The sequence below is a fragment of the Marmota marmota genome, unplaced genomic scaffold, assembly GCF_001458135.2.
Source record: "Marmota marmota marmota unplaced genomic scaffold, marMar, whole genome shotgun sequence".
Lineage (NCBI taxonomy): Eukaryota > Metazoa > Chordata > Mammalia > Rodentia > Sciuridae > Marmota > Marmota marmota.
This window is the reverse complement of record NW_026000241.1, coordinates 7,079,520-7,105,179: the sequence shown is the minus strand read 5'-3', so window position 1 is coordinate 7,105,179 and position 25,660 is coordinate 7,079,520. Positions and strand designations below refer to the sequence as shown.

The 25,660-nt window shown below is 53.2% G+C and overlaps 2 protein-coding genes across 4 annotated transcripts in view; one reads left to right on the top strand and one right to left on the bottom strand.

Annotated features, from left to right (window-relative positions):
- Positions 1-492: 492 nt before the first annotated feature.
- Ddx49 (DEAD-box helicase 49) lies at positions 493-9,045 on the bottom strand. Of its 2 annotated transcripts, XM_015489282.2 has the most exons (13): positions 8,890-9,045; positions 7,162-7,285; positions 6,258-6,343; positions 6,051-6,172; positions 5,510-5,697; positions 5,274-5,414; positions 4,206-4,281; positions 3,863-3,939; positions 3,589-3,686; positions 2,492-2,566; positions 1,236-1,324; positions 1,077-1,148; positions 493-991 (listed from the first exon to the last, which is right to left on the bottom strand). In XM_015489282.2, exons 1-13 carry the CDS (start codon positions 9,002-9,004, stop codon positions 803-805), a joined length of 1,452 nt encoding a protein of 483 aa, XP_015344768.1. In that variant the 5' UTR covers positions 9,005-9,045; the 3' UTR covers positions 493-802. The 2 variants fall into 2 exon arrangements, with proteins under 2 accessions (XP_015344768.1, XP_048651342.1); XM_048795385.1 differs by lacking the exon at positions 2,492-2,566.
- A 268-nt stretch (positions 9,046-9,313) lies between these two features.
- Cope (COPI coat complex subunit epsilon) overlaps positions 9,314-25,660 on the top strand; it is a 16,695-nt gene continuing 348 nt past the window's right edge. Inside the window, exons 1-9 of one of the 2 annotated variants that reach the window (XM_015489281.2) lie at positions 9,317-9,496; positions 15,905-15,967; positions 17,608-17,708; positions 19,040-19,192; positions 21,194-21,247; positions 22,148-22,229; positions 23,356-23,511; positions 24,433-24,501; positions 25,466-25,540. In XM_015489281.2, coding sequence (XP_015344767.1) covers positions 9,371-9,496; positions 15,905-15,967; positions 17,608-17,708; positions 19,040-19,192; positions 21,194-21,247; positions 22,148-22,229; positions 23,356-23,511; positions 24,433-24,501; positions 25,466-25,540 — 879 coding nt within the window. In that variant the 5' untranslated portion in view covers positions 9,317-9,370. Of the gene's footprint in view, positions 9,497-15,904; positions 15,968-17,607; positions 17,709-19,039; positions 19,193-21,193; positions 21,248-22,147; positions 22,230-23,355; positions 23,512-24,432; positions 24,502-25,465; positions 25,541-25,660 lie in introns of both variants that reach the window. The other variant, XM_048795387.1, reaches the window with a different exon arrangement.

The following is a 25,660-nucleotide window of genomic DNA, read 5'->3' as shown; positions in this document are numbered from 1 at the left end:
AGCTACATCCCCAGTCCTTTTTAAAGTTTTTTACTTTATGACCGGGTCTTACTAAGATGCTGAGGCTAGCTTCAAGCTTGCGATCCTCCTGCCTCAGCCTCTTCCTCCTGCCTCAGCCTCTTGAGTTGCTGAGATTATAAGTGTGCACCAACTTAGGCCTTAGGTGGCCCCTGGTTAAATCTCCCTCACTCTGGCCACAACCCCCAGATGTGGGCAGTCAGGGAAAATCCTAGAATACAGCTGTGCTCACTAGGCACAAGGTGATCACACCAAAATCTCCTGGCTAGATTTGAAATGGTGCAGTTGCTAAGCCCATGTGCTCAGTTAGCAAACTGAGGACCAGAGAAGGGGCTTCACAGACCCAAGGTCAAGTGTCTGGAATGGCTGGGCCTGCCGGAGGGGTTGAAGAACTGGGGTAGGTGCAACAAGTTTTGAGAGAGGCAGGCAGAAGCATCCCACCTGTCCTGCCCTCATTTCTAAATCAGGCTGAGAAAAGCTGAAAGACCCATTTATTGAGTGCCACCTATCCACGGAATGCTGTGCCCGGGGGCACCTGTGCCACAGTGCGGAGTTTGTGGAGCAGGGTTCCGCCTCAGTCAGTGCTCCTTCCTCCTCTGCAGCCTGACTCCTGGCCAGGGCCCTGGGAAAGGGCCAGCTGGGGCTTCCGGACAAAGGAGTGGGGACTGCATGATGTAGGTGTCCATGGCTTCCACTGAGGGGCACTGGAAAGGCTTGAGGGGAGTCCCTCAGACCCTCAGCTCAATATGCAGTCCCAGACTGGACAGGAGGGGCCATGGTGAACTCAGGCCGGGCCCTGGGTCGGTGCTGGGGCTGTGTGGGACCCAGGCTGGGCCCGGGGTGGACGTCCCCTGCGGCCAGCCCTGCTGGCCTTCTGTTGCTGGAGTGTGTGTTCCACCTTCTCCTTGAAGCGCCGGTTCTTCTGCTTGATCTTGGCCAGCTCCGCCTTGCGCTTCGCCTCCAGGTCAGGGTCCTGGCATGGGGAGGACCAGCAAGTGGCTGAGCTGGATGTCCCCCACCTGGGCACCCTCGTCACCACCTGCCAGCCTGGCACTCACCTTCCCCTCCAGGATCAGTTGCTTCCGCTTGTTGATCTCCTTCTTTTCGTCAAAGTGGGCCGCCTCCAGTTTCTAGTGGGGGAGGGAGAGATGGTCACAGCTTCCGTCTTGAAGGGGACAGCCAGGCCTGAAGTGCAGGCAGCCCCACCCGACACTCACGATCTCACACTCCCTCCGCACGACGTTGACCTGTGTGAGGATCTGCAGCACCTTGGCCTCCTCCACCGACAGTTCCTCCAGCTGCTTCTCTGTGGGGACAGCGGACAGGGAGGTAGTGAGTTCCCTGGGAGAAGGGGCACACAAGCTACCCAGGGTTGTGTCAGGTACAGACACAACAGATACTGGTGTCAGCAACACTATGACCTGGAATACAGTGGCCCTCTGTATGTCACATTCTGCATCTGCAGATCCAACCAGTTGTGGGTGGAAAATATTCAGAAAAAAGAAAACTGCACAGACAACTTCTTTCTGTGGTGCTGGTGATGAAGCCCAGGGCCGTGCACATGCTCAGCAAGCGCTCTACCACTGGGCTACACCCCCAGCCCAGACTATTCCTTGTCTTTAGTCCCTAAATAATACAGGCCAACAACCACTTCCACAGCAACCGCGTTGCACTAAGTACTCCAGGTCACCTAGTGACAACATGAAGTCTGCGGGAGTAAGGGTGGTGACCCCTAGGGCAGGCTAGGACAACTGAACTGCGTGTACCAGATGGGGAGGGTCTAGCAAACACTGCACCACTTTCTAGACGGGACTGGAGCATCTGTGCATTCTGGTATCCATGGGGGTCCAGGAATTAAACCTCTCCCACAGAAACCAAGGGACAATTGGATTCATTTCTTGGACACAATGTCCTTTCAAGTCAAAGATGGGTGTGACAGTAGACATCTACAGGATCACTGAGATCTAGTAGTTCATGGCTGGTCTGGGCAACATGGGATCTCACAGGGAGCTCAGGCTGTATGTCAGATATTAGCCCTGATGAGCCTCAGCCTGGATCTCTACACTCTGGGCAACATGGGATCTCACTACAAATTAAAAAAAAAAAAAAAAAAAGTGAAGGCTCTGACTTTGAGGACGGTGTGCACAGCACCTGGAGACGCTGCAGCCAGTGGTTCTGCTCAGGCCACGGTAAACCACAGCGAGGGGCTCAGCAGGCCCAGGCCTGCCACAGTGGGTGGTCCCTGGTCTCAGGGACCATCTCCACACTCCGGTCTGAGAAACTAAAGTCCACTCCCACTAGACATGGTGTCAGCAGACAACGGTCCTGTGGGGAGCTTCTTTTGACAACGGCAAAAGCAACGTGTTGGCTGCTCACAGGGGGACGCACAGGTGACCTGCTCTGGAAGCAGCCTGCAGGGGTAGATGGGGCAGACAGTGCCGCCCAAAGGTGCCCGAGTCCCTGCCCCACTCACTGATTTGTTCCTCAATGGCGTGTACCAGGTGGATGTCATATTGTGTCACCAGCGTGATGGCCTGTCCCTGCCGCCCTGTGGGGACATACCTCGGTTATAGGACGAGGAACCAACAAAGGCAGGTCCTGATGGCCAGACACCTCTGGGCTCCCCTTGCAAGGTGCAGAATAAGGGCTCCGTGGGGAAAGGACCAGCTCAGAGCACGGGGGCTCGCCCTGTGCTGGGCCTGTGTAGAGGGTGGGACTGTCCTAGGGGAGCCTCCAGACACCGGAGAGAGGTGGTTCTCCTGCCAGCCTGGCCTTACATGAGGGCAGGTGACATGGCTGCCAGGGAACTCAGGCTGTTATGTCAGATATTAGCCCTGAGGAGCCTCAGCCTGGATCTCTACACTCCAGTTTCTGCTTCCAGTATCTAGGATGGTGACTAGAGCTGAATTGGTGGCTGGTAAGGTCCATCACCCTCACAACAGCCTGAAACAGGCACCACCGTTCTCGTTACCCACCATTTGATGAGACAGTGGGACCCAAGCAGTGGATGCAACTTGCTCCAGGCCACAGGTCACCCCAGGAATCCTACCCCAGCTCCAGGAGTGAGAATCTCATGAACACGGTGCCCCTCCAGGACAGGGCTGGGAGGCAGACACTGGGTGTCTCCTTGGCCCTTCAGCCAGGGTCACTCGGGAGGGCTGACCTTAGAGACCAGACCTTGAGGGCAGCGTCCTACCTGCCAGGGCTCTCCATCTACTTGCTACTGGGTCCCAAACGGTAGCCCTGACATGAAAGGGCCCTTGAGTGAGGCCACACAAATGGCAGGGACTAAGGCAGTATGTACCTTTGCTGGTGCCTTTTTTTTTTTTTTGTGGTGGTGGGTTAGAATCCAGACCTCATGTCTGCAAGGCAAGAGCTCTACCACCAAGTCACGCCTAGAACCTGCCTTTGCTTTTGAAGATGGCTCTAACCTACTGCCTCTGACTCGTGGGCTCTAGCTCACCTACATCCCACTAGCATACGATTTTGGCTCCTCGGCATCTGGGGTGGCTAGGGGGACGGTGTCCATAGGCTGCCAACCTTGTCTGCTAACCCTGCCCACCTGCTCACCTGCACGGGCTGTCCGTCCGACTCGGTGGATGTAGATCTTGGGAAGTCCAGGGGTGTTGTGGTTGATGACCACCTGCACTGTGGGGATGTCCAGGCCCCTGTAGGCACAGGCCAGTCACACCCACCGTCCCAAGTGGGGAAACTGAGGCTTAAACCCCTGACAGGGTTACTCATGACCAAGACTAGGCTCCCTGTCCCTCCTTGGGGCCTTGGCTGCCACTGGAGAGGAAATACCCTGGGCAGGGGGTGAAGCATGGACCTGGGTGCTACTCACCGAGAAGCCACATCTGTGGCAATCAGGATCCGGTATATGCTGGATTTGAACTTCGCCAGAGCAGCAAAACGTTCTTTCTGCACAGTGTTGGGGAGAAATTTGTGAGTGGGTTGGGGAGGGCTTGTATGTGAGGACCAAGGACAGGGTAGAAACCAGGTCAGCTCCTACCCTCAGGGGGCTCACAGCCAGTAAGGGTGGTGACCCCTACTGAACAATGGAAGAGACATGAGGCCAGGGAAAGAAGGCAGCAGGAAGTGGGTTCTGGGCAGAGAGCATGGGCAAAGGCTGGAGGCTGGAGGTGTCCTACGGCTGGGCGGGGAGGTGCAGCCACCGAGTCCCACACCTGTTTCATCATGGAGTGTAGAGCCACTGTGGGGAAGCTGAACTTTCGCAGCATCATACACAGGATTTGGCAGGTCCTGGTGGGAAAGATGTGACTGTCAGCTCCTCCTGCTCTGGGTCCTGGGACGGTGATCCTGCCCCAACCCACCCAGAGACACCAAGCAAGGTAACCCTGTGCCACTCAGAAATGAGAAAAAATACAGGGGCCTAGAGGTCCCGCCTGCCTGCCAGACTCTCTGCTGACCCTTCCCTGGGCCTGAAGTGATAACTGGCCTGGAGAGTTAGAAACCAGAGTCCATACCTCGGACTGCACACATGCGCACACACACTGTGCCCTGGGACTGCTGCTCATTTCTGAATAAGCGGACTCCTGTTCTTTCGGTAAGGACCACAAGGGCTGGGAAACTAGAAACTGAGCCACTGTCACAGAAGGGCATAGACTCCCCAAGGGGAGCTGACAGAGGGTAACAGCTAAAAGATGGATGGAAAGAAACAACTGGTGTCTGGGCTGGTGTAGCTCAGAGGTGGTGCCCATGCTTATCCACAGGGGCCTGAGCTCAGTCTCTAGCACTTGCCGACCTCACAGAAAGTGATCCCATCCCGTGAGCTGCTGGGTACTGCTGTGCCCGACGGTCACTCTGTATCCAAACTTTTCTCTTGGGAGCCAGTTCATCTGGACTGTTCTGAGTCCTGTTCTTCTAGCCCACGCTGGAATAGCCCACAGCCTCTTGATCATGCTCCAAATAGCTCAAAGGAGGAGCCAGTGTGAAGTGCCCATAAGAGACTATGCCGGCACATTAGGTAGGACTCAGTTAATTGTCACAGCTTCTCATCAGAGGGTCTGGAAGCCTAGTGACACTCTCGGCCATAACAACTAGACTGCTGAGATAGCTCTGTAGGGTTTCCTGAGCCTTCCATCCAAGATGGGGCTGAGCCCCTCTCCCAAAAAACCTCCGGTCTGAGCTAAGGCACGGAGAGACCAGCCTGGCTGTGTGCCCCAAGCCTGTGACTCTGGGCCACCTCTAAGGAAGGGCTGTGGCAGGGAGGCAGGCCTCGCCCCGACACTCACTTGCATGTGTTGGTGAAGATGATGATGGACCAGTCCTCATGCTCGTCCTGGAAGGTCTGGATCAGGTGCACCAGGTATGCATCCTTGACCTTCTCAGGCACCAGCAGGTAGCGCTGGTCCAGCTGCTCCACAGTGCGCACCCTGGGGACAGAGGCCACCAGTTTCCCCTTCTGTCCAATGGGGCTGCTGCCCGCCTGCCTCCAACCTCGCCTGCCCAACAGTGGCCACGGACTCACGGGGCCTGTGCCTCCCAGAAGAAGGGCTGGTTGGTGGCGAGGCCTTGCAACTCCTTGAGCGTGTCTGTCAGCGTGGCGCTGAAGAGCAGAGTCTGCCTGCGGGCGGGTACGGCTGCCAGGATGGTTTCCAGGTCCACCGTGAAGTCGGTGCAGCCCTGCTCCAACAGCCGGTCTGCCTCGTCCATCACCTGCAGTGTCCGTGGGGCAGGAGGTGGAAATGGGGTCCAGGTGCTGGCTGTGGCCCCAGGCCTGTCCTTCCTGTCCTTCCCCAGCCTGCCTCTCCCGAGGTGTGGACACGAGCTCTGAGGCTCTCTCCTCTAGGCCTCAGCACGAGGGCACCTCCTCAGTCAGATCTTGCCCTCCTCATCCTCACTAGTACTGGCTTCTCTCTTTTTGGTCCCTGAGTGGCCTCGTCACTATTTCTAGCACTTTACTAAACGATCCATGTGACCCTCGTTTCCCAGATAGATGGAACAGTGCTCCTGACTCCATCCCATGCCCAGAGGATCCAAAATCAGTGAGCACAGCTGGGGCAGCTCACCAAGAAGCGAATTTTCTTTATGTGGAAGGTGTTAGAGCTGCGGAGGTGGTCAGCCAGGCGTCCTGGAGTGGCAATGACCACATGTGGTTTCCGAGAGAGTTCCAGTGCCTGGGTCACCATGTCTGGGGATGGAGGGTGATAGGTGAGGCTGGGCAGAAGATCTGTAGCTGTGGGGCTCCCATGCCCAGAACCCACCAGCCCCAGTACCCATGCCACCGACGATGATGCAGTCTTTCAGACCCAGGGGCTTCCCCAGCACCCGGAACTGCTCTGCAATCTGGTAGGCCAGCTCCCTGTGGGCAGGAAGGGGCCAGACTGGGTCAGGCAGTTCTGTGCCTCTCATTCCCAACACCGTCCCCAGAATTCCTCCCTGAGCCCCTGGCTTCCTGTCTCTCCCTCTACTGTTTATACACAAAGGCTCTGAGGCTGAGTACTAGAGCCTGTTGTGGGCTCATCCCAGAACATCCCATGATGATCCCCCTGCCAGTCCAACCTAAAATGGCTTTGGCATCTCCCCCTCCGCAAAACTTACACCTTCTCCTGTGTCCTTTTCTCAGTAATGTTGGCCAACACTACTCAGTCGCCCAGTCAGAGACCCAACCAGTAGCCTCCTCTCCTCTGGGCCAGTCAGTCTCCAGGGCCTATGTCTGCCAGCCCTTGCTCTGCTCAGGCCTTTTCCTGAGCAGAAAAGGCCACTTCCTGGCCTCTTTCCTTGCTCATTCCTGTTTACACACCCTCAGAATCAATTCTAACCCGCTGCTTAACATTTAAGGCTTTCTCAAGCTGGTTCTAACACGCCCAGCTCCTAGAACCCTTTGTGCTCCCTGTTTCTCTCATACTTCTGCATGCAGGGCCCTCTGCCTAGGATGCTTTTCTATTCATTTAGCTGTATTGATTGCGGGCAGCTCCCATTTGGCCAGTACTTGCCCTGGTCAAGCTCTATGCTGAGAACTTTTCATAAACTCCTGGTTTATAAAACCTGTTCTGTTGAATTCTGTAGCACTCATAATTTTTGTCCCATGGGCAAAGTGCAGCTCAGAGAAGTAAAGGCACTTGTCCAAGAGAACACAGGTGGTTAACTCACATGCAAGGGGCTTGTTGGGAGGCTCACCTGGTGGGTGTCAGGACAAGGCAGAAAATGCCATAAGGATCCTCAGACAGCTTCTGCAAGATGGGCAAGACAAATGCTGCCGTCTTGCCACTTCCTGTCTTGGCACAACCTAAGCAGTCCCGACCTGCACAGAGGGCAAAGCAATATAAACACACTCCAGGTGAACACAGCTAGTCCCTTGGGCACATCTGGCATAGTCCAGAAGGGCTAATGTATGTTTGTTCATTTATTTAACAGGGCTAGGGATTGAACCCAGGGCCTTGTGCATGCCAATCAAGTGCTCTACCACTGAGTCCCCCCAACAATGGCTAACACTTAATGATCAGTCTCTCTGCACCCACTATGCCTTTTCCACTAGGCAACTGACAAATCTTAGCGAAGAGAGACTGCTATTGTCGCTATCTAATAGAAGAGGAAACTGAATCTCAGAGCCTTACCCAGGACATACAACTGGTAAGTAGCAGGCTTAACTGGAACCTATATCCCACTGGCCCAAGATGGTGAAGATGTTGCTGACCACCACATAACTGACTCTTTTCTGAAGTATCCGAGGTTGAGAAGCCCAGAATTCCCCTCCTTGAACTGCATCCTATATTCCCCATTGATTCATTTATATTTGTTTGCTTAATCTCTCAATTTGTCACATCTTAGGTTTCCTGTGATCTCTCCTTTTTTTTTAAAAATATTTATTAATATTTATTTTTTTTTTAGTTCTCGGCGGACACAACATCCTTGTTTGTATGTGGTGCTGAGGATCGAACCCGGGCCGCACGCATGCCAGGCAAGCGCGCTACCGCTTGAGCCACATCCCCAGCCCCCTCTCCTTTTTTAAAACAAGTTATCTTTAAAAAATATTTTTAGTTGTAGATGGACACAATACTTTATTTTTTATGTGATGCTTAGGATTTAACACAGTGCCTCACATGTGCTAGGCAAGTGCTCTACCACTGAGCTACAATCCCAGCCCCTCCTTTTTTGAGATGGGGGTCTATGGTCCCCTGGCTGGCACTGAATTTGCAATCCTCTTGATTTGGACTCTACAGTTATTGGGACTGGGTTTATAGACATATGACACTGTGAACAGCAGCCTGTGAATATCACTTTAATGGAAAAACTAAGTTGGCGGCAGCGCACGCCTGTAATCCCAGAAGCTCAGAAGGCTGAGGCAGGAGAATCACGAGTTCAAAGCCAGCCTCAGCAACTTAGCGAGGCCCTAAGAAACTCAGAGAGACCCTGTCTCAAAAAAAAAAAAAAAAAAAAAGTTAGGTCACAGGGCTGGGGTTGTGGAATAGAGCCCACCTAGCATGTGCAATGCGCTGGGTGCCATCCTCAGCACCACATAAAAATAAATAAATAAAATGAAGGTACTGTATCCAACTACAACTAAAGAAAAAAAAAATTGAGTCAGAAGATCGAGAAGAGTAGTCACAGGACCAGGGAGTTTCACTTGCAAAGTGAAAATAGTGCCACCTCTGCCACATTTTCATAGTATTACAATCAGTTGTTCATCAACCTTTCCCGTGCTAGGTTAAGAAAGTTTCAGAAGCGACATCACTTGTGTGCGTACACAGCGAGTCAGTGGAGCACGCTCAACGTCAACACTGCCCAGCATGCCTCTGGAATCAGGCTCATCCTAACACCTCGCTTCGTGCGACCTGCCTGGGCAAAGAAGAGAAAGGTGGAGAAAAGAGAGGAGACGACTTCGAGGGAAGCTACCGGGCCACTTACCCTCCAGAATGGCGGGAATACAACCGAGCTGCACGGGAGTGGGCTGCTTCAAACCTAGCTGCCGACATTGTTCCACGAGCCACGATGACAACCCAAGCTCCGCGAAGCCGGCCATCCTAGTTGCCAGCCTTATGGCCTGTGTGATCCGCACTTCCGGCGGGCGTATATGACGTCAAGAATATCCCTTCCCATTATTGGTTCTGCTTCCTTCATGGTTCCACCCTCCTATTAACTAGGCCAATCCCAGCCTCGACAGCATCTTAATCGGGTTTCCCGGAATCCCAGACTCTCTCAGGATCAAACGAAACTACAACTCCCGAGATGCCTGGCGAGAAGCGCTTGCGTCCCCCGCCCCTTACTTCCGTTTAAGAGCCTTATATTGGCTCATTCAATTGACACATTTCCCATGGTGCCCCATTGCGGGGCCCTGCTTCCGGCCGACGTGTCTCTCCGGAAGTGAGGCGGGTGAGAGGACCCCGATATGGCACCTCCGGTCCCCGGCCCGGCCTCCGGCGGCTCTGGAGAAGTGGACGAGTTGTTCGACGTGAAGAACGCCTTCTATATCGGCAGCTACCAGCAGTGTATCAACGAGGCACAGCGGGTGAAGGTGCGGACGTGCCGGGACGGGGGGACGCTAGAGGTGGAGGCGGCTTCCTGGTGGCCTGGAGCAGTCCCCTGTCTTGTTTCTAAAACCTTTTCCTGTTTTCACGGCATCTTCTCTCCATGCACCTTGCCAGAGAGCAGCGAGAAATAATCATTTTGGGTTTTGCCAACAAAACCCAAAGCAGTAACTTTGCGTGTTATTGCTCACTCCTAGAGCGCTCTCTTCGCCTTGAAGGCACCTGAGTAAGAGGGAGTTAACAGTCCTTCTGATTTGTCGAGCTATACCCTCACTACCCGTGAAGGAGCGAGTTTTGCTTATCTCACACTTGACGACACCAAATTCTCAGAGTGGGAAATGACTTTCCCGATGTTACTCTGCCCGACCAGCCTGGTTATTTCTCCCAAAGCTCTCTCAATTTTCATTCATTCCTCCTTGAGCATTTGCATGGATCAGGCACTGTATTCCTACTGGATTCAGAGGGAGGCAAAAAAGACAAAATTCCCAGCTCGATTGGAACGTAAGCCTAGCAATAGCAACAGAGACAGTGAACGATGGAATGGTTATGGAGAATGTTGGCAATGAGCTTGGGTGTTTGATGGCAAACCCAGCCAGAAAGGATTGTAACAAGAGAATGAGCAGCAGGGAATGTTTCTTGCAGGATCTTTTAAAGAGGGATGTGGATGTTACTGTCACTTTGAAGGTGAACTGTTGGAGAATGTGTAACTGCAGTGAACATAACATCACAGCCTAATGTTTTGACTGTAGTATGTCTGGTTGTATAGTTCAGTGGTAGAGTGCTTGTCTAGCATGTATGAGGCTCTGGGTTTCATCCCCAGCACAGAAAAAAAAAATGGGGCTCTCGGGGGTATCTCAGTGCATGATTGCTATGTGTGAGGCCTTGAACTCAACCTCCAACATAAAAAATAAAAAAGATATAAGCCAGTGTAGCAGAAATGGAATGAATGAGGGGGAAGACTAGAGAATGGGGTGGACAGGGCCTTCAGGGCCCTGTAGGGGTTTGGATTCTGAGAGGTAAATGTCTTTACTAGTACATGCAAAAGGTTGGGAGGAGTTTGACGCTGAAGTAGAGAAGACTGGATTTCTGTGTTCCCTGCCTCTGGCAATGTATCCAATTACCCTGAGCATTGTCTGTATGATTGGTTATAAAACCTGGAAAAGGCCAAGCACAGTGGTACACACCTATAGCGCCATTCACTTGGGAGGCTGGGGCAGAAGGATTACTTGAGCCTAGGAGTTTCAGATCAGCCTGGGCAACACGTGAGACTCTGTCTCAAAAACAAAACAAACAAAAAACTTCACACTGACTTCAGGAAGCTGTTAGGGTTTGTTGAAGCAACATTTGCATGGTTGTATTTTATTTTGCCATAGTGACAAATTATAATCATCCCTCAGTATCCACAGGGGATTGTGGATTCAGGACACCTAGCCTCCACAGATACCAAAATTTTAGAATGCTCAAGTTCCTTTTATAAAATGGTGTAGTGCTTCTATAGAATCTATGCATATTCTCCTCTGACTTTCAATCATCTCTAGATGACCTACAATTGAAATTACATTGTAAATGCTATGGAAATAGTTGTTGTATTACTTAGGGAGTAATGAAAAGGGAAAAAAGTCTGTACATGGTTCATACAGGTGCAGTTTTTAAAAAATATTTTTGGTCTGCAGTTGGATAGCAGAAGTGACTGTGCCACAAATGCTGTTGAAGATAGAACATGTTTATTAATCTCACAGTTTGTGGGGGTCAGAAGACAACTAGGCTCTGACCAGGCTAAAATCAGGTTGTTGCCAGGGCTGTCTCCTTCCTGGAGATTCTGGGAAAGAATCCACTTCCAATTCAAGCAGACGACCGCCTGTTGGCTAGGGGCCACCCTAAGCTCCTAGAAGCCTCTCTTCAGTCCTCAGCTTCTCATATGGCCCCTCCATCACAGCCATTCATGGGGCATTGAATCCTTTTAACTCAATCTCTTGGATTTCCCCTCCTGTTGTTCCTCCTCTGTTTTCTGTTATAGGATTGTGTGACTAGACTGGGCCCACCCAGATAACCTAGCATAGTCTCCTCATTTTAGGGTCTTTAACCTTAATCACATCTGCGAAGTCCCTTTTCCATATAATAGAAGCTATTCTTAGACTCAGGGACAGTGGGAGACTTCCTCCAATCACCCGCAACTTGTGTGTGCCTCCCTTCTGGGTACTACCAACTAAGAAGAGCCAGCCAGACCTAGGCTCAAGATTTCAACTCCAGGCACTGCAGCTCTCTGAGCCTCAGTTTCCCCTTCTGTCAAGTAGGAATGATGACACCTAGCTCAGTAGGGTTGTTGTGAGAGTGAGCATTATGCTCACATTTTGCCTTCCAACTTCTGCCAGAATTCTGTTCTGTTTGAATTTTCTTGTGTCAGAACACTGAAAATTTTTTTAATATATTTTTGTTGTAAATGGACACAATACCTTTATTTATGTACTTATGTATTTATTTATTTATTTACGTGGTGTTGAGAATTGAACCCAGGGCCTCACACATGCTAGGTAGGTTCTCTATCACCGAGCCACAACTCCAGCTCAGAACCCTGAAACTTCTGAGAACCAGTGTGATCTGCTTTATGTAGACAGTGACTGTAGATGTAGACAGATACCAGACTGGTGGACACTCTGGCTGAACCCAAGACCTATGCCCTCTCCTTAGCAGTGTGGTCACCAAACAGATATTCTCCCTGATCCATCCAGATGAATGGGAGTATTCTCCCCTTCAAGCCATTTGATGTGATTTCATTCTGGTCCACAAGCCACCTCAACTCTGTCAGATGTGTCCTGAGTTGAACCATGTTCCCCCAAAGATATGTCTACCTGCAACACATAAATGTGGCTTATTTGAAAAAAGGGTCCTTGAGGATGTAATTACTTGAAGGGATCCCTAGGTGAGATCCTCCAGGATTTAGGATGGAACCTAATTCCAATACCAAGTGGCCTCCTATAAGAAAAAAGGGAAATTAGAGACAGAAAAGACTGAGACAGAGATTGGCGCAACACAGCCACAAGCCAAGGACTGTCACAAGCCACCAGAAGTAAGGTGGGGGGGAGGGGGGCGGGAGAGCAAAGGATCTTCCTCTAGAGCGCCACCGTGTGACTACTTGGTTTTAGACTTCTAGCCTCCAGAACAGTAAGAGAATAAATTGTTATTGTTTTAAGCCACCCAGACACCAGACAGTGGCCCCAGCAATCTCAAGTAGGCCAGTAGGCCACTTAAGGTGACCCCAGGTAGAATACCTGTTAAGTCTTTGCCCTCTTGTTGATTGTAGCACTTATCACCTTTCATGATATTTCCCCGTCTGTCAGTCATTTATCAAGTGTCCACAAGATGGCAGGCACCACCTAGGTACACACAAACCAACCTTGGAGTTCCTGGTCTACTGTGTTCAGGTGACTCAGGGCCACACAGACAGTGAAAGGGGACACCATCCCTTGAGATTTCTGGCTGCAGAGCCCCCACCCTATCACGAGCCTCCCCACACAGCACCCTGATCCCTCAACCCTGGCTGCACCTCTGAGCCATATGGGAGGGGCCAAGGTGAGCCACCCCAGGGGCAGAGTTGTCCTTGGTGGACAGGGACCTCCCGACTTTGTAGGTTTCTAAGCTCCCAGCTGACTAATGAGAAGTTGGGGTTGATGATCAGAGGGCTGACCTGATGGGATGCCTCAGAGTCCCCGGTGCTCCTGAGCCAGGCTGTCTGAGCCCTCCCAGGGGGGTCTCAGTCAGTGGGTGGGAATGGGCCTGAGACTGCTCTTCTGTCTCACTCCTGGTCCTGCTGCTGCCAAGTACAGGGACTGGACTAAGACCCTCCTGTGCCCCCTCAGGCAAGCCTCCTGACAACTCAGCCTCAGGTGTTAGCACTCCAGTTTACTGGGAGGGCCTGCCTCAAGGGGGGACTGCAGCCTCAGGGTGTCATGGTTGCTCAGCTTGGGTTTCAGGCAAGCCCCCAGCGCAGGTTCACCAGTTCCTAGAACATTTCTACCTGACAGGCCTTGGGGCAGGGGGTTTGTCTGACCACATCACTCACCCTGTGCCTTTGCAGGAAGAGCACTAGGTCTGCAGTCTGTTTTTAGCAGAGCCTCTCTGGTTCACACCCCAAACCGAAGGTTCCCAGAGGTAGCTTCAGACAGAGCAGATGCTTGCAGGTGACAGTCTGCTGGGTGGCAGACTGCCAGGTATGGTGGTGAGCCTGGACTGCCTTGGGTTGGTAGCTAGGACTGTGCTTGTATGACTGGCCATTTCCCTCAGGTGCAGGGGTGAGTGGCACCATGGACCTGCCCCTGTAAAGCATAAGCCCTGGCTCACTGGTAGCCCCAGGTGAGAGGTACCCAAGAAGCACTTGTTCAGAAAGGCCATCCTGTTTCCATGTATCTTGGGATCTCCTTGACGATTTGCAACATGGGCTCTGCCCAAGTTCCAATGACTGGCTTTCCTTTCCTTGCTCTGGCTGGCCCGGCCCCGCCCATTGGTTTGGATCCCCCAGGTAACGGGCAGGTGAATGAATCTCTTACAGGGAACAGGCCAGAGTTGGCTCCCGCTCCTCTGCAGCAAATGATCGTGTCTGTGCCTGTCCATCTGCCACATTCCTTTTACCTGATGTATCATATTTCCACAATAGGGACTCATTGGGATTTATTTAATTATTCCTCTGTTGCAGGGCATTTAGGTCACGTCAGGCTTCATGCTGGGGTGGGCGTGTCAGCAAACATCTTGCCCTGACCTCACTTCATTCAAAGCTGACTCCTTTCTGCTCTCACTTTCCCACCTCAGAGAGATGCAGGCTTCACCTCCAGTTTCCATGGGATCAATGAAACATGAATGTTGAGGAAGATTATGAAGGTTCCAGAACTACCCCAATCCTTTGGTTCTAGAAGCTTGATCACTCATGGTCCTGAGTCTGCATATCTCTTCCTATTCCCACACTAATGACTGTGAGGTCTTCTTGGGAGCCTTCATGGTTCTGCAGGGCTGGTGGCACACACACTACCTGTTTTGCACATGGGGAAGCTGAGGCCAAAGGATGGCCTCTGATTTTGGATTATCCCATCTCATAGTGTCACACCATGTCTTCATGTCGAAGCTACTAAGAGCTGATGTTTATCTCTTTGTTTCTTACTGAAGTTGGTTTGTCCCCAGGCTGGTTGTCCTTGGTAGTGTCCGCTTCTGAGGGTCATTTGAGAGCTACTTATTTAGTAGACTCCACATTCTAAATTATGGTTAGTTGTCTAGCCTGGCCACTAGGGCCTCAGCAGAAGTTGCTAGGATTCTCGGTGACACCGACCCGAGTCTGACCGGGTCAGGGTTCCACTGTCCTGCAACAAGGACACAGTTGCTGTCCACATGCCTCCCTCAGGCAGGGGAGAAGGAAGAGGGCCAGGGAGCTTAGAATCTGTGGTTCTTGGGTTCTTGGCTTCAGGAGGACAGAGCAGTCCTGGCATTCCCCCACCAATGGGGTGCCAGGTCCTTGTCCCTGTGTTCTGACAGCTGACAGACCAGCTCACAGTGTAGTTCCCAGGCCCCCTGGTTTGCAGGCTGTTTGTAGGCTTGGTAACTTCAGGACCAAGATCTGCTTTCACTGCACTTACTTCTCCCAGCCCCCAGGTAGCCTGTGCCAGTGTCCCCAAGTCATGGGCTGAGCTGCACTATGCCCTCCTGCTCCAGGCACTACAGGGCTTTCCAGGAAATCAGCCAGCACTCAGGAGCCCCATCCACAATTATTCTCTTAAAAAAGGATCCCCTGCCTCCCTGCCTGACCGGGCTCATGGGGCTTCCTCATGGTCCTGAAATGCATGTTGCCAGAGTCACCTCACACCCTGTTCCTGACTGCATGCCGTGGCTGAGCTGAGGCACGTGGTCTGTGCTCCCCAGGGTCTTGCTGGCCAGTGGAGGCAGATCCCTGCACTGGGCATCCAAGCCAAGCCCTCTTAGAAAAATCTTCTCACTGGGGACAGGGTAGGTCATCTAAGTGTAGCAGATATGTTTATTGTTTTTAAGAAATGTCTTCAAATAAAGTAGAACAGGAACAAGGCAGTAAGAGGTCAGAAGTATGGTCTCTGCCTTGGTTCCCTGTTGTGTGTTTAGAATAGGGACTGCTCTTGTGTTCAACAAGGGTGACAGTCAAGCCTCCTTTCTAAGGTGGTATTGAGATGGAACAAGATCAAGCACTCTCCACCCTGCATGCCCTCAGCACCCTGCATGACACTGTAGGTCACAGGCAACTGAGGTCCAAGGCTGGGACTCAAACCTTGGACCCTTCTGTGGCGGCTGCCCACTCCTACCTCAAGGGCCCATCAGTCCCGTGACCCTGTGCAGGCTGTTCTGTGCCTTGACCTCTTTGTCTTGACCTGCCTCTGTTCCTACAGCTGACAAATCCAGAGAGGGATGTGGAAAGGGATGTCTTCCTGTACAGAGCATACCTTGCTCAGGTGAGTATGGGCCCAGGACTGGGACATGAGCTTTGGGACAGGATAGTAACCCACAGAGTGCCAGGGCAGGGGTTTGGGCAGGAAGGTGCCCTAGGTGGTAGGACGGGTAGGCATAGCAGAGATGCAGCCTGCAGGGCCCCCCAGCCAGTCATTGTGCCTCCATTATACACCTGTGTAACCGAGGCCCTGGACAGCCAGGTCAGGGCACCTATGTCGCCATTAATAGACATTTTCCTCCAAAATATAATTAATAGGTTCTATTTTTTTATTACAGTTTTAGGTTTATAAAATAACTGAGCAAATTGTAGTTATATAGTTCTATATGTTCCTTCTCCTTCTCTCTCTCTCTCTCTTTCTCTCTCTCTTTCTCTCTCTCTCTCTCCCTTTTCCTTGGAAGTACTAGGGATTGCTATCCCAGCCCCCCCCCCCGTTTTTTTTTCCATTTTGAGATGGGGCTCTCACTAAGTTGCTGAGGCTGGCCTTGAACTTTAGAGGCAGGCTCCTACCTCAGCCTCCTGAATAGGGGTATTACAGGCATGGGCCACCATGCCTGGTCACATTTTTTTTTTTTTTTTAATTTTATTTCTTACAGTGCTGGGAATTGAGCCCAAGATCTCATGCATGCTAGGCAAGTGCTCAACCACTGAGCCACACTCCTAGCCCTGTGGGTGTGTTTGTTGGTACACTAATTTGGCACATTATTAATTGGAGTTATTACCCAGAGTCCACAGTTGACACCAGGCACTAGGCTTTTTAAATGCAGGGTACCCTGATAATACAATAGCCATGTATTCTTATGTTCAGAAAATAATCCTAGCTGGGCATGGTGGCAACAACAACTCAGGAGCCTGAAGCAGGAGGGTCACTTTACCCCAGGAGTTTAGGGCTAGACTGGGCCACATAGTGAGACCCTGTCTTAAAGAGAAAAAATAAATAAATAGCAGCTGGATACAGGGACACACCCTGTAATCCTAGCTACTCAGGAGACCAAGGCAAGAGGATTACGAGTTCAAGGCCAGCCTGGGCAATTTAGCAAGATCATGTCTCAAAATGAAAAATAGAAAGGGCTGGAGGTGTAGCTCATCTTAGAGTACGCTGGGTTCAATCGCCAGTACTAGGGGAAAAAAAGTAGCACATGGGTGTATAAAATGGAAATCATCTGGAAGGGAACGCAGTGAGGGGCAGGTCTTCTGACTCCATGAGTGACCACCAGCATCCGTCGGTATCAGCAGGAAGACCTGCCTGAGGTGGGCTGGGTGGGATGCATTGCTTTATAGAAGCACATGCCCAGGCCTAGTCCCTCCCTGGTGCTGCCTTGCCCCAGGTGACATGCCCACTTCCATATGTCTTCTTATCAATAGGGGTGGACAGCTGGGAAGGGAAAGTGGCCTTTCAGAGTCTCCAGCTAGAACAGTGGGCAGCATGGGTAACAGATGAGGGCATATCTAACTGCCCACTGCCTGTGACAGGTGACACCTTACTGTAGTGCACTCTGGGGAGAGTGGCAAAGGGCGGGCAGGGTAAAGGCTTCATGTCTGGAGGCACCACCAGGACAATGCTTGGAGCTGGGCTGAGGACATAGGAATCCTTAATGGTGGGCAGGTAGAGCTGACACAACTGACCGATTGTTTTAACTACAGAGGAAGTATGGCGTGGTCCTGGATGAGATCAAGCCCTCCTCAGCCCCTGAGCTCCAGGCCGTGCGCATGTTTGCTGAATACCTTGCCAGTGAGAGCAGCAGGTGAGGCCCAAACACGCTGGGGGCCCTGGGCCTTGGGATCTCTCCAAGAGATCCCTCTGGTGTCCCTCTAACAGGGTATCCCTCCTTCTCGCCCCCTCACCTCCTGATGCCTCAGTTTCTCTCACTTGCATGATAAGGGGGTAGCAAGGGACACTGCTGCAAAGGACCTTTGGCGGGGGCTAGGGATGTCACTCAGTGTAAAGCACGTGCTTAGTATGCACGACGCCCTGGGTTCCATCCCCAGCATCATAAAAGGCGGGGCTGGGAGTTGGAGATTGCAGAAATCATATGTGTGTCTCAGGGCTGTGAGGCACTCTCTGAACCCACAGCTAAAAATGACAGTTAATGGCCAGGCATGGTGGTGCACACCTGTAAACCCACCAACGCAGGAGGCTGAGGCTGGAGGATTGTGAGTTCCAAGCCAGTCTCAGCAAAAGGGAGGCACTAAGCAACTCAGTGAGACCCTGCCTCTAAATTTTTTAAAAAATATTTATTTATTTATGTATCTTTAGCTTTAGGTGGATACATTAGTTTGTTTTTATGTGGTGCCGAGAATTGAACCCAGTGCCTCATGCGTGCTAGGCGAGCACTCTACCACTGAGCCACTACCCCAGCCCCTGCCTCTAAATTAAAAAATGCAAAATAGGCTGGAGATTTGTCTCAGTGGTCTAGTGCCCCTCAGTTCAATCCTTGGTACCAAAAAAAAACAGTTATTGTCCAGCCCTTGGCATTGCCAAGAGCACCTGCCCTGAGACCACAGGGGCAGTAGGGAATTGGGAGCTTCTGTCTTGTCTTCTGATCTGGCTGTCTTCCAAAGCACAGGAAGAGGGCACCCACCTGCCCAGCCAGAGACCAGACCCGCCTGTTCAGCACAGCCTAGCAGGTCTCAGGCAGTTCCTGAGCCCAGGGTGGCGGGGACATCACAACTCCTAGCACTGAGGACCAGGGGAACTTGGGAGCCTGACGGTTCCTTCTGCTACTTTCTGGGCAGAGCTGGACTGTCCCTCTCCCATTCCACAGCCTCCCCGCACTAGTCCCACTGCTTACAGCCTCAGTTTCCCATCTGCCTGAAGGTCGAGAAGTGCTTTATGGGAAGATAACAAGGTTGGCGCACAGGTGTCAAGTGCCTATGCCCACTGGGGCATGTCGGGGCTGCTTGGTGCTCTAGAGACAGCTGGGGCCATTCTGCCACCTGCTGCTGTGCACCTCTAGGGGCCTGGCTCACCTTTCCTGGGCCTGTCTGTACCTGTTAAATGGCAGCACTCAGGGTCATGCCAGGTGTGAAGGTACTGCTTGCCTGGCCTTGGGCCCTGAGCAGCCTTGTCTTGCAGGGACTCTATTGTGGCTGAGCTGGACCGGGAGATGAGCAGGAGTGTGGACGTGACCAATACCACCTTCCTGCTGATGGCTGCCTCAGTGTACTTCCATGACCAGAACCCAGATGCAGCCCTGCGCACCCTGCACCAGGGGGACAGCCTGGAATGGTGAGCTGCTGCTGTGCCCCAGGGGACTTTTGTCTTTTTCTTTCTTCCTTTGTGGGTTTGTTTCTCTGTCTCTCTCTTTCTTTCTTTTTTTGAGGCAATGTCTTCCTGTGTTGCCTGGGCTGGCCTTGAACTCCTAGGTTCAAAAGTACCACCTCAGCCTCCCAAGTAGCTGGGACTCTAGCTGTGCGCCATCATGCTCAGCCAAGGGGACCAAGTCTGTTTTCTGCTGCTGTAACAGAACACCACAGACCTGGGAATTTATGGAGAGTGGAGTCATATTTGGCTGACGGTTCCAGAGGCTAGGAAGTCTAAGAGTATGACTTGAGCATCTGGCAAAGGCCTTTGTGCTGTGACATAATGTGGTGGAAGGGGAAGGTGAGAGAGGATGGTGGGTAACATCCAATTGTTAGGACACAGCAGCGATAGTTCACCCACTACTGTGATCAGCCATTCTTCAGGGCCGAGCTATTGACACCTAATCACTTCTTAAGGGTTCCACCTCTCAAGACTGTCACAGTGGCAAATAAGTTTTGGCATGAGCTTGAGAGGGGACATTCAAGCCATAGCAGGATGGCACAGGGGCACTGAGTGACCCTCTACAACTCCAGGCGGCATAGGGCCCCACTGGCTACTGTTGTGGGAAAAGTGACTGGGGCGGCTCAGCACAGCAGTCCCTGGCCTCCCGTCAGCCTGCAGCTCCCATTCTCAGGCCAGGAGACATTTTCATCTGCATGGCTGGCCTGGCACTCCAAGGACACAGCGCTGGAGGCTGAAAACCCTCTGTTCCCAAGGGCAGAGCAGAAAGCACCTTTGTCTCTCCTCTCGGCTTCTGTCCCACCACCCCCATGCAGCCTTCGACTCTGTCCTGGGCCCTGATCCAGGTCTCTTATGCCATTCTGGCCCCACAGACTGGCCAGCCAGCCTTCCTTCAGCACGCTCTGGGCTGGGGCCACTCTCCGCCCCAGGGGGCCTTTCTGGGCCTGCATTGTATCCAGGTCATGGTCATCCCTCCCAATGAGCAGAGCTGTCTTATCTCTTCACAGCACCTTGCTTCCCTCCGTTGATCAGTCGTGGCTGGCTGTGTCTACTCACGTCACATCACTGTCCAGCAAGGGGCTGGGGGTATGGGTACAGCTCAGTGGTAGGGCACTTGCCAAGCATGCGCAGAGCCCTGGGTTCCATCCCGGCACCAAAAAGGAAAGGAAAAAAGAAAGAAATAGGGCTAGGGATAGTGGCAACTTGGGAGGCTAAGGCAGGAAGACAGCAAGTTCAAGGCCAGCCTGGCCTCTTCAGTAAGATTTGTCTTGAAGTAAAGAATAAAAAGGGTTGAGATAGAGCTCTCAGAGGTAGAGCAACCTGGGGTTCAACCCTCAGTACTGGGGGAAATGAAAGAAGGAAATAGAAAGGAAAGAAGGGAAGAAACAGGAATGGAACGGGGGACTGATGAGTGACCTGTCATCTGCTGGTCTGGTGCTGGCTCCTGTCAGGTGGGAAAACACAGGGACAGGCAGCCACATGAGTAACTGGTGGTCTAAGCTGGCGGGGGTGGGGCTGAGAGGGAAACTGGGCAGAGGGGAACAGAGGGCTTAAGGGGTGTGTGGGGTGTGGGGTTCAGATGCCTCCTTAGAAACAGGAGTGGGCATGTGTCCCTCCGCTGCGGGGCCTCATCCTGGGCCACAGTGCTGGGTGGTGTCAGGAAGCCTGGAGCAGGTGTTCCACCCATGGGCCTGAACAGTGCAGCTCCATCTACAGGGGGACAGCAAGAGGGCCATGCGCCCGGAGCTTCTCCCTGCAGACCTTGTGGGACATCCTGGCCTGAGCAAGCTTGGCAGTGAAGTGGAAGAGCCAGGGTGTCCCCCTTTGCAAGATGGGGCTGGTGGACCAAGATCTTTTAGAGGAAATAGGAATGTTCTAGAAGGTGGTGCCACATGGAGTGAGCCCCTGGTGGGGGTCTGCAGTGCTTCTGGGGCTGTCTGCTGACCTCACCTGCCCTGTCCACAGCATGGCCATGACAGTACAGATTCTGCTGAAGCTGGACCGCCTGGACCTTGCCCGGTGAGTCCCCTACCTGTTTGACTGGTCTCATGGCCACAGCTCAGCCATGTACCAGAGCCTCTGTTACTCAATTGTTTCTAGTTGTTTTTTCCGTTGCACTGAAGCAACCTGCCATCCTTTATCCAACACTTCCCTGCAGTCATTGCCAGAAACACGGGCATTACTTACTGCCCATGTCTGTTTCCCTCTGGGCGGTTGGTGGTGGGGCCTGACCTTCAGGGTAGGGGTGGGCTTTGTGGAGAGAGTAGAGGAGGCTGAGCCACGGTGCCCGCTTGCATAGCCCCTCTGGGTCCTCTCCTCACTCAGATCCTGGAAGCAGCAGAGTCAGAGGCTGTGAGGAGCGTTTAGGGCCCCCCCCCTTGCTACATTTTGCAAGGCTCTTGATTAAGAATTGTCCTCAGGGGCTATAGCTCGATGGCAGAGCGTTTGCCTTGCATGCATGAGGCACTGGGTTCGATCCTCAGCACCACATAAAAATAAAGGCATTCTGTCCATCTACAACTACAAAAAAATTTTTTAAAAAGTTTTCAGGTTTCAGGCATGGCTCAGTGGGAGAGCACTTGCCTGGAATGTGCATGGTCTGGATTTCATCCCCAGCACTAAAAGAGAAAAGGAAAGAAAACTTGTTGTCACTCTGCCTCTGTCACCGCTTCCTGAGCTCTGTCCCCCAGGGAGAGGGAGTGCATCTCCTGAGCCCTTCCTCCTGCGGGCACTCTTAAGGGGCAGCAGGCAGGGCCTAGCCTGCCCTTCTGGGCATGTCGTGAGGCAGGAACTGTTGAGGGACAGTGGGCTGTTGAGTGGGCTGGTGCTCAGGTTCTGGGGACCCGTGAACAGGAATAAGGGGGAGCACCAGGTGGGCCTCTTGGCACTCAGTGCCCTCTGTCCTCCCCCTGCCCCTAGGAAGGAGCTGAAGAGAATGCAGGACCTGGATGAGGATGCCACCCTCACCCAGCTGGCTACTGCCTGGGTCAACCTGGCTGTGGTGAGCCTCTTGACCTTGCAGAGTCTCGGGGGGGTGGAGATTGACGCCCTGCTTCTGCCTGCTGCCACGGGGACCTCACTCCTATGGACTCATCCGCTCCTGGCTCATGTCCTATCTTGACCCCATCCCAGGTCTCCTGAATCCAAGCCATGGGGACAGAGCCAGAATGAATAGAGGGACTGGGGGTCCAGAACCACAGGCAGCTTCACAACTGTCCTCTTCCCAGGTCCCCTTAGGGTTTGTGGGGCTCACTCAGCTTTGTTTGTCAGACTCCTGGAACCGGGCTGGACAGGGTCTTAGTGAGGCAGTGTTCCCACCAAAGCTATGGAGGTGTCCTCAGCCTGGAGCTACCCGCTGCCCCACCCTCCTGGCAACAGCACCTTTTATGGAACTTGGCTTCCTTTCTGAGTCACTCTTTTGTCTGGGCCTTCCGAGTGTACCCGCTGCCTCTGCTTCTCTGGGGACCAAAGCTCCATGCCCAGGGACTTCTAATGTCCATCCAGTTGAGTGGTACAAACTCCAACACAGCTTTCTGATAGTTTTGTTTATTTTGAATTTTTTATTATCTTTTGACATGGGCTTTCACTGTATTGCCCAGGCTGACCTTGAACTCCTGGGCTCCAGAGATGCTTCTGCCTCAGCCTCCGGGTAGCTGGCACTGCAAGCACCATTGCCATGCTCAGCTTAGATGTGCATTCTTTTCACAGCTCACCTTGGTCTCAGGCCCTCCTTGCAAGTGTCACACTGTATTGTTAGCAAGGGGACAGGTCAAGGCTGCTGGCCATAAAGCAGATATTACCTCTGATGAGCCCTGACCTAGTGGTCCCAGCACAGTCCCAGGTGCTGCCTCCCCATGCACTGAATCCCCTGGAAGCCTCATTCCCCCCTCTGTAAACTGAGTGCTCAGGGAGCCAGGTGTCACGTGAGGCATGGTGTGACCAGTGCCCCAGATCTTGTCAGCAGGCTCCTGGCCACACAGGGTCTCTGCCAGGAGGGGATGGCAGGGCCATGAGCCAACCTTGCCACATTTGTCTCTGCAAAATGCCACAGTCTGGGCTATGTGGGGAGTAGACAGGAGCCAGGTTGGGCAGCAGGGTGACAGGCAGTGATGTCATTGTACCCTCAGGGTGGCGAGAAGCTACAGGATGCCTACTACATCTTCCAGGAACTAGCAGACAAGTGCTCGTCCACCCTGCTTCTGCTCAATGGACAGGCGGCCTGCCACATGGCCCAGGGCCGGTGGGAGGCTGCCGAGGGCGTACTGCAGGAGGCACTGGACAAGGTAGGCACTCTTCCAGGAGGAACTGAATTGGGCATGGCAGTGACCTTCACTTGTGGCCCCACGAGTATTCTGATGCCCATCAGCTGCCTAAGACCTAAATCAGGGGATTGCAAATGAAAATCCCAGTTCAGGCTTCTCTTGAAAATAGGAGGATCCAGGCAGCTTGGGCCGTAGTTGGCCTGAGCCGAGCAGACACATGCTGTCCTCGGTGTCACCTCAGCTCCCTGATTTGGAGCTTTCAGGTGCGACTCCTCATCTGATTCTGACCTGGAATTGAGGAGCTGCCCACCAGCAGTGATCCGGAGAAGAGTGGGCAGGTGGGAGGTGTCCCTGGGCCTGCCCTTGTCTGAAAGGAGGGAGTGCTGCCTGCCCCGTGGCTGCAGAGTCTCCTGGAGGCCTTCTGTTGTTATAGTCAGCAAGGGCGTCGGGTGGGTTTGTTACTGGGGAGCATCTTCAGCTAATGGAGACAAACACTGATAGGAGCCTTGCTCCCCATTCTGTTCTGTGAGGGGCTGTTTTCATCATTTGCAGAGTGGAAACAGGCTGTGGGGCCTGGCCTTGGTGACTTTGAGATTGGTGTGGTTAATGTGCCCCTCTGGACAATCAGGGCCACTATGTCCCAGGCTGGCCTCCACATGAGAAAACTGAAGTCTGGAGAAGACCTAGCTGGCATGGGGTGTCAGGAAGGCATAGGCCACCAGCCCCTGGCACTGTGTCATCCCTGAGGTCCCACCTTATAGAATGATGGGAGGGGGACTTTGGACTAGCAACTGGCCCCACCTTTTAGGAATAAACTTGTGTGGGTCAGTGCCCACTCCTGAGCAGTGGAGGGCATTATCCCACCTGAGATAGGGGGCGAGTAGACAAGCTCAGGGTGTCCTGGAGTTGCTGACCTTTCCCACCCCACATCTGTTTTTCCAGGACAGTGGCCATCCAGAGACGCTGGTCAACCTCATTGTCCTGTCACAACACCTGGGCAAGCCCCCTGAGGTAGGCCCCCCTTCACCTCCTCACCAGCCCAGCCCACAGCCAGGTGCAGGGGTCCCAATCCCTGCGGAGCTGATCCAGGGTGTGGTTAGGGGCTCAAGTCAGCCTGAGGTTAGGGCAGAAACCCGCTGTCCACCAAAAGGCCCCAGGATCAGTGGTGTGTGTGTCCTGTGGGCAAGATGGTGGGCCAGTGGGTCCTTAGGGTCCACTAGATGGGTGGACTCAGGGCTGCCGGAGTGGGGCTGACTGGACTGGGACCCCAGCTGGTGCCCCTTCAGGGTGAGTGTGGGCACAGGACAGAGAAGACCCAGGAGGGTGACTATTGAGCCCACCTCACTTGAGGCGAAAAGTGAGGCCATGCGATGATCATTCACTGGTGCCTGAGAAAGGCTCCTCAGCAGGAGCAGGGCATAGGTGGTGTGGGGAGAGAGAGTCCCGAGATGCTCTGGACCCCAGTCTCAGGGAGACAAGGACACTCCCCAGCCCCAGGCAGTTGGGTGGAGGCTGGGCTGAGGCTGAGAGCAGGCTCTGCTTGAGGTCCAGGTTCTAGTCCCCAGGCCTCGGGTGAGCCTTGGTACAAAGTATGCCCAGAACAAGTTCACCCCCCCTCAGATGGCCATCTCCCTCAAGTCTCTGTCCCATCCCTCCTGGCCATGGCCTGGCCACTGTCCTCCTAGGGCCTTTTCTGGCCCGCTGCCCTGAACCCTGTGGTGCAACCAACCCCGTGCAGAGTGGCTCCGTGCCAGGCACTGTTCCAGGGTGTTCTCTACTCCCTGCCTGAGGCTCCTCCATCATCAGCCCAATCCAGGATGGGGTGAGGAGCCCCCAGGGGGACGGAGGAACACGGGGCAGGAGCAGCCCACTCCTTTCTGGGGTGGGGGGGACCCCGCCCCACCCTCTCTACCCTTAGGTCAAAGCTGCCTTGGGATCCCCATTTTTGGCTAATCTGGCCCCACTTCCCCCTCAGGTGACCAATCGCTACCTGTCACAGCTGAAGGATGCCCACAGGTCTCACCCCTTCATCAGGGAGTATCAGGCCAAGGTGAGCAGAGGCCTGTCCTAGGCTCCCAGCCTAGCTGGGCCGGCTGGCCTCATGTGTGCCTGCGTGGGCTCTCGCAGGTTCCCTCCCCGCCGTTCCCTCCCCCTCCTCCCCTTCCTCCCC

Coding starts and splice junctions, on each gene's coding strand:
- Ddx49 (XM_015489282.2), bottom strand. CDS start 9,004: ATGGCCGGCTTCGCGGAGCTTGGGTTGTCATCGTGGCTCGTGGAACAA. Junction 3,687..3,862: donor GCCACAGATGTGGCTTCTCG/GTGAGTAGCACC, acceptor CTGTGCCTACAG/GGGCCTGGACATCCCCACAG. Junction 1,149..1,235: donor TGCGGAGGGAGTGTGAGATC/GTGAGTGTCGGG, acceptor CTCCCCCACTAG/AAACTGGAGGCGGCCCACTT.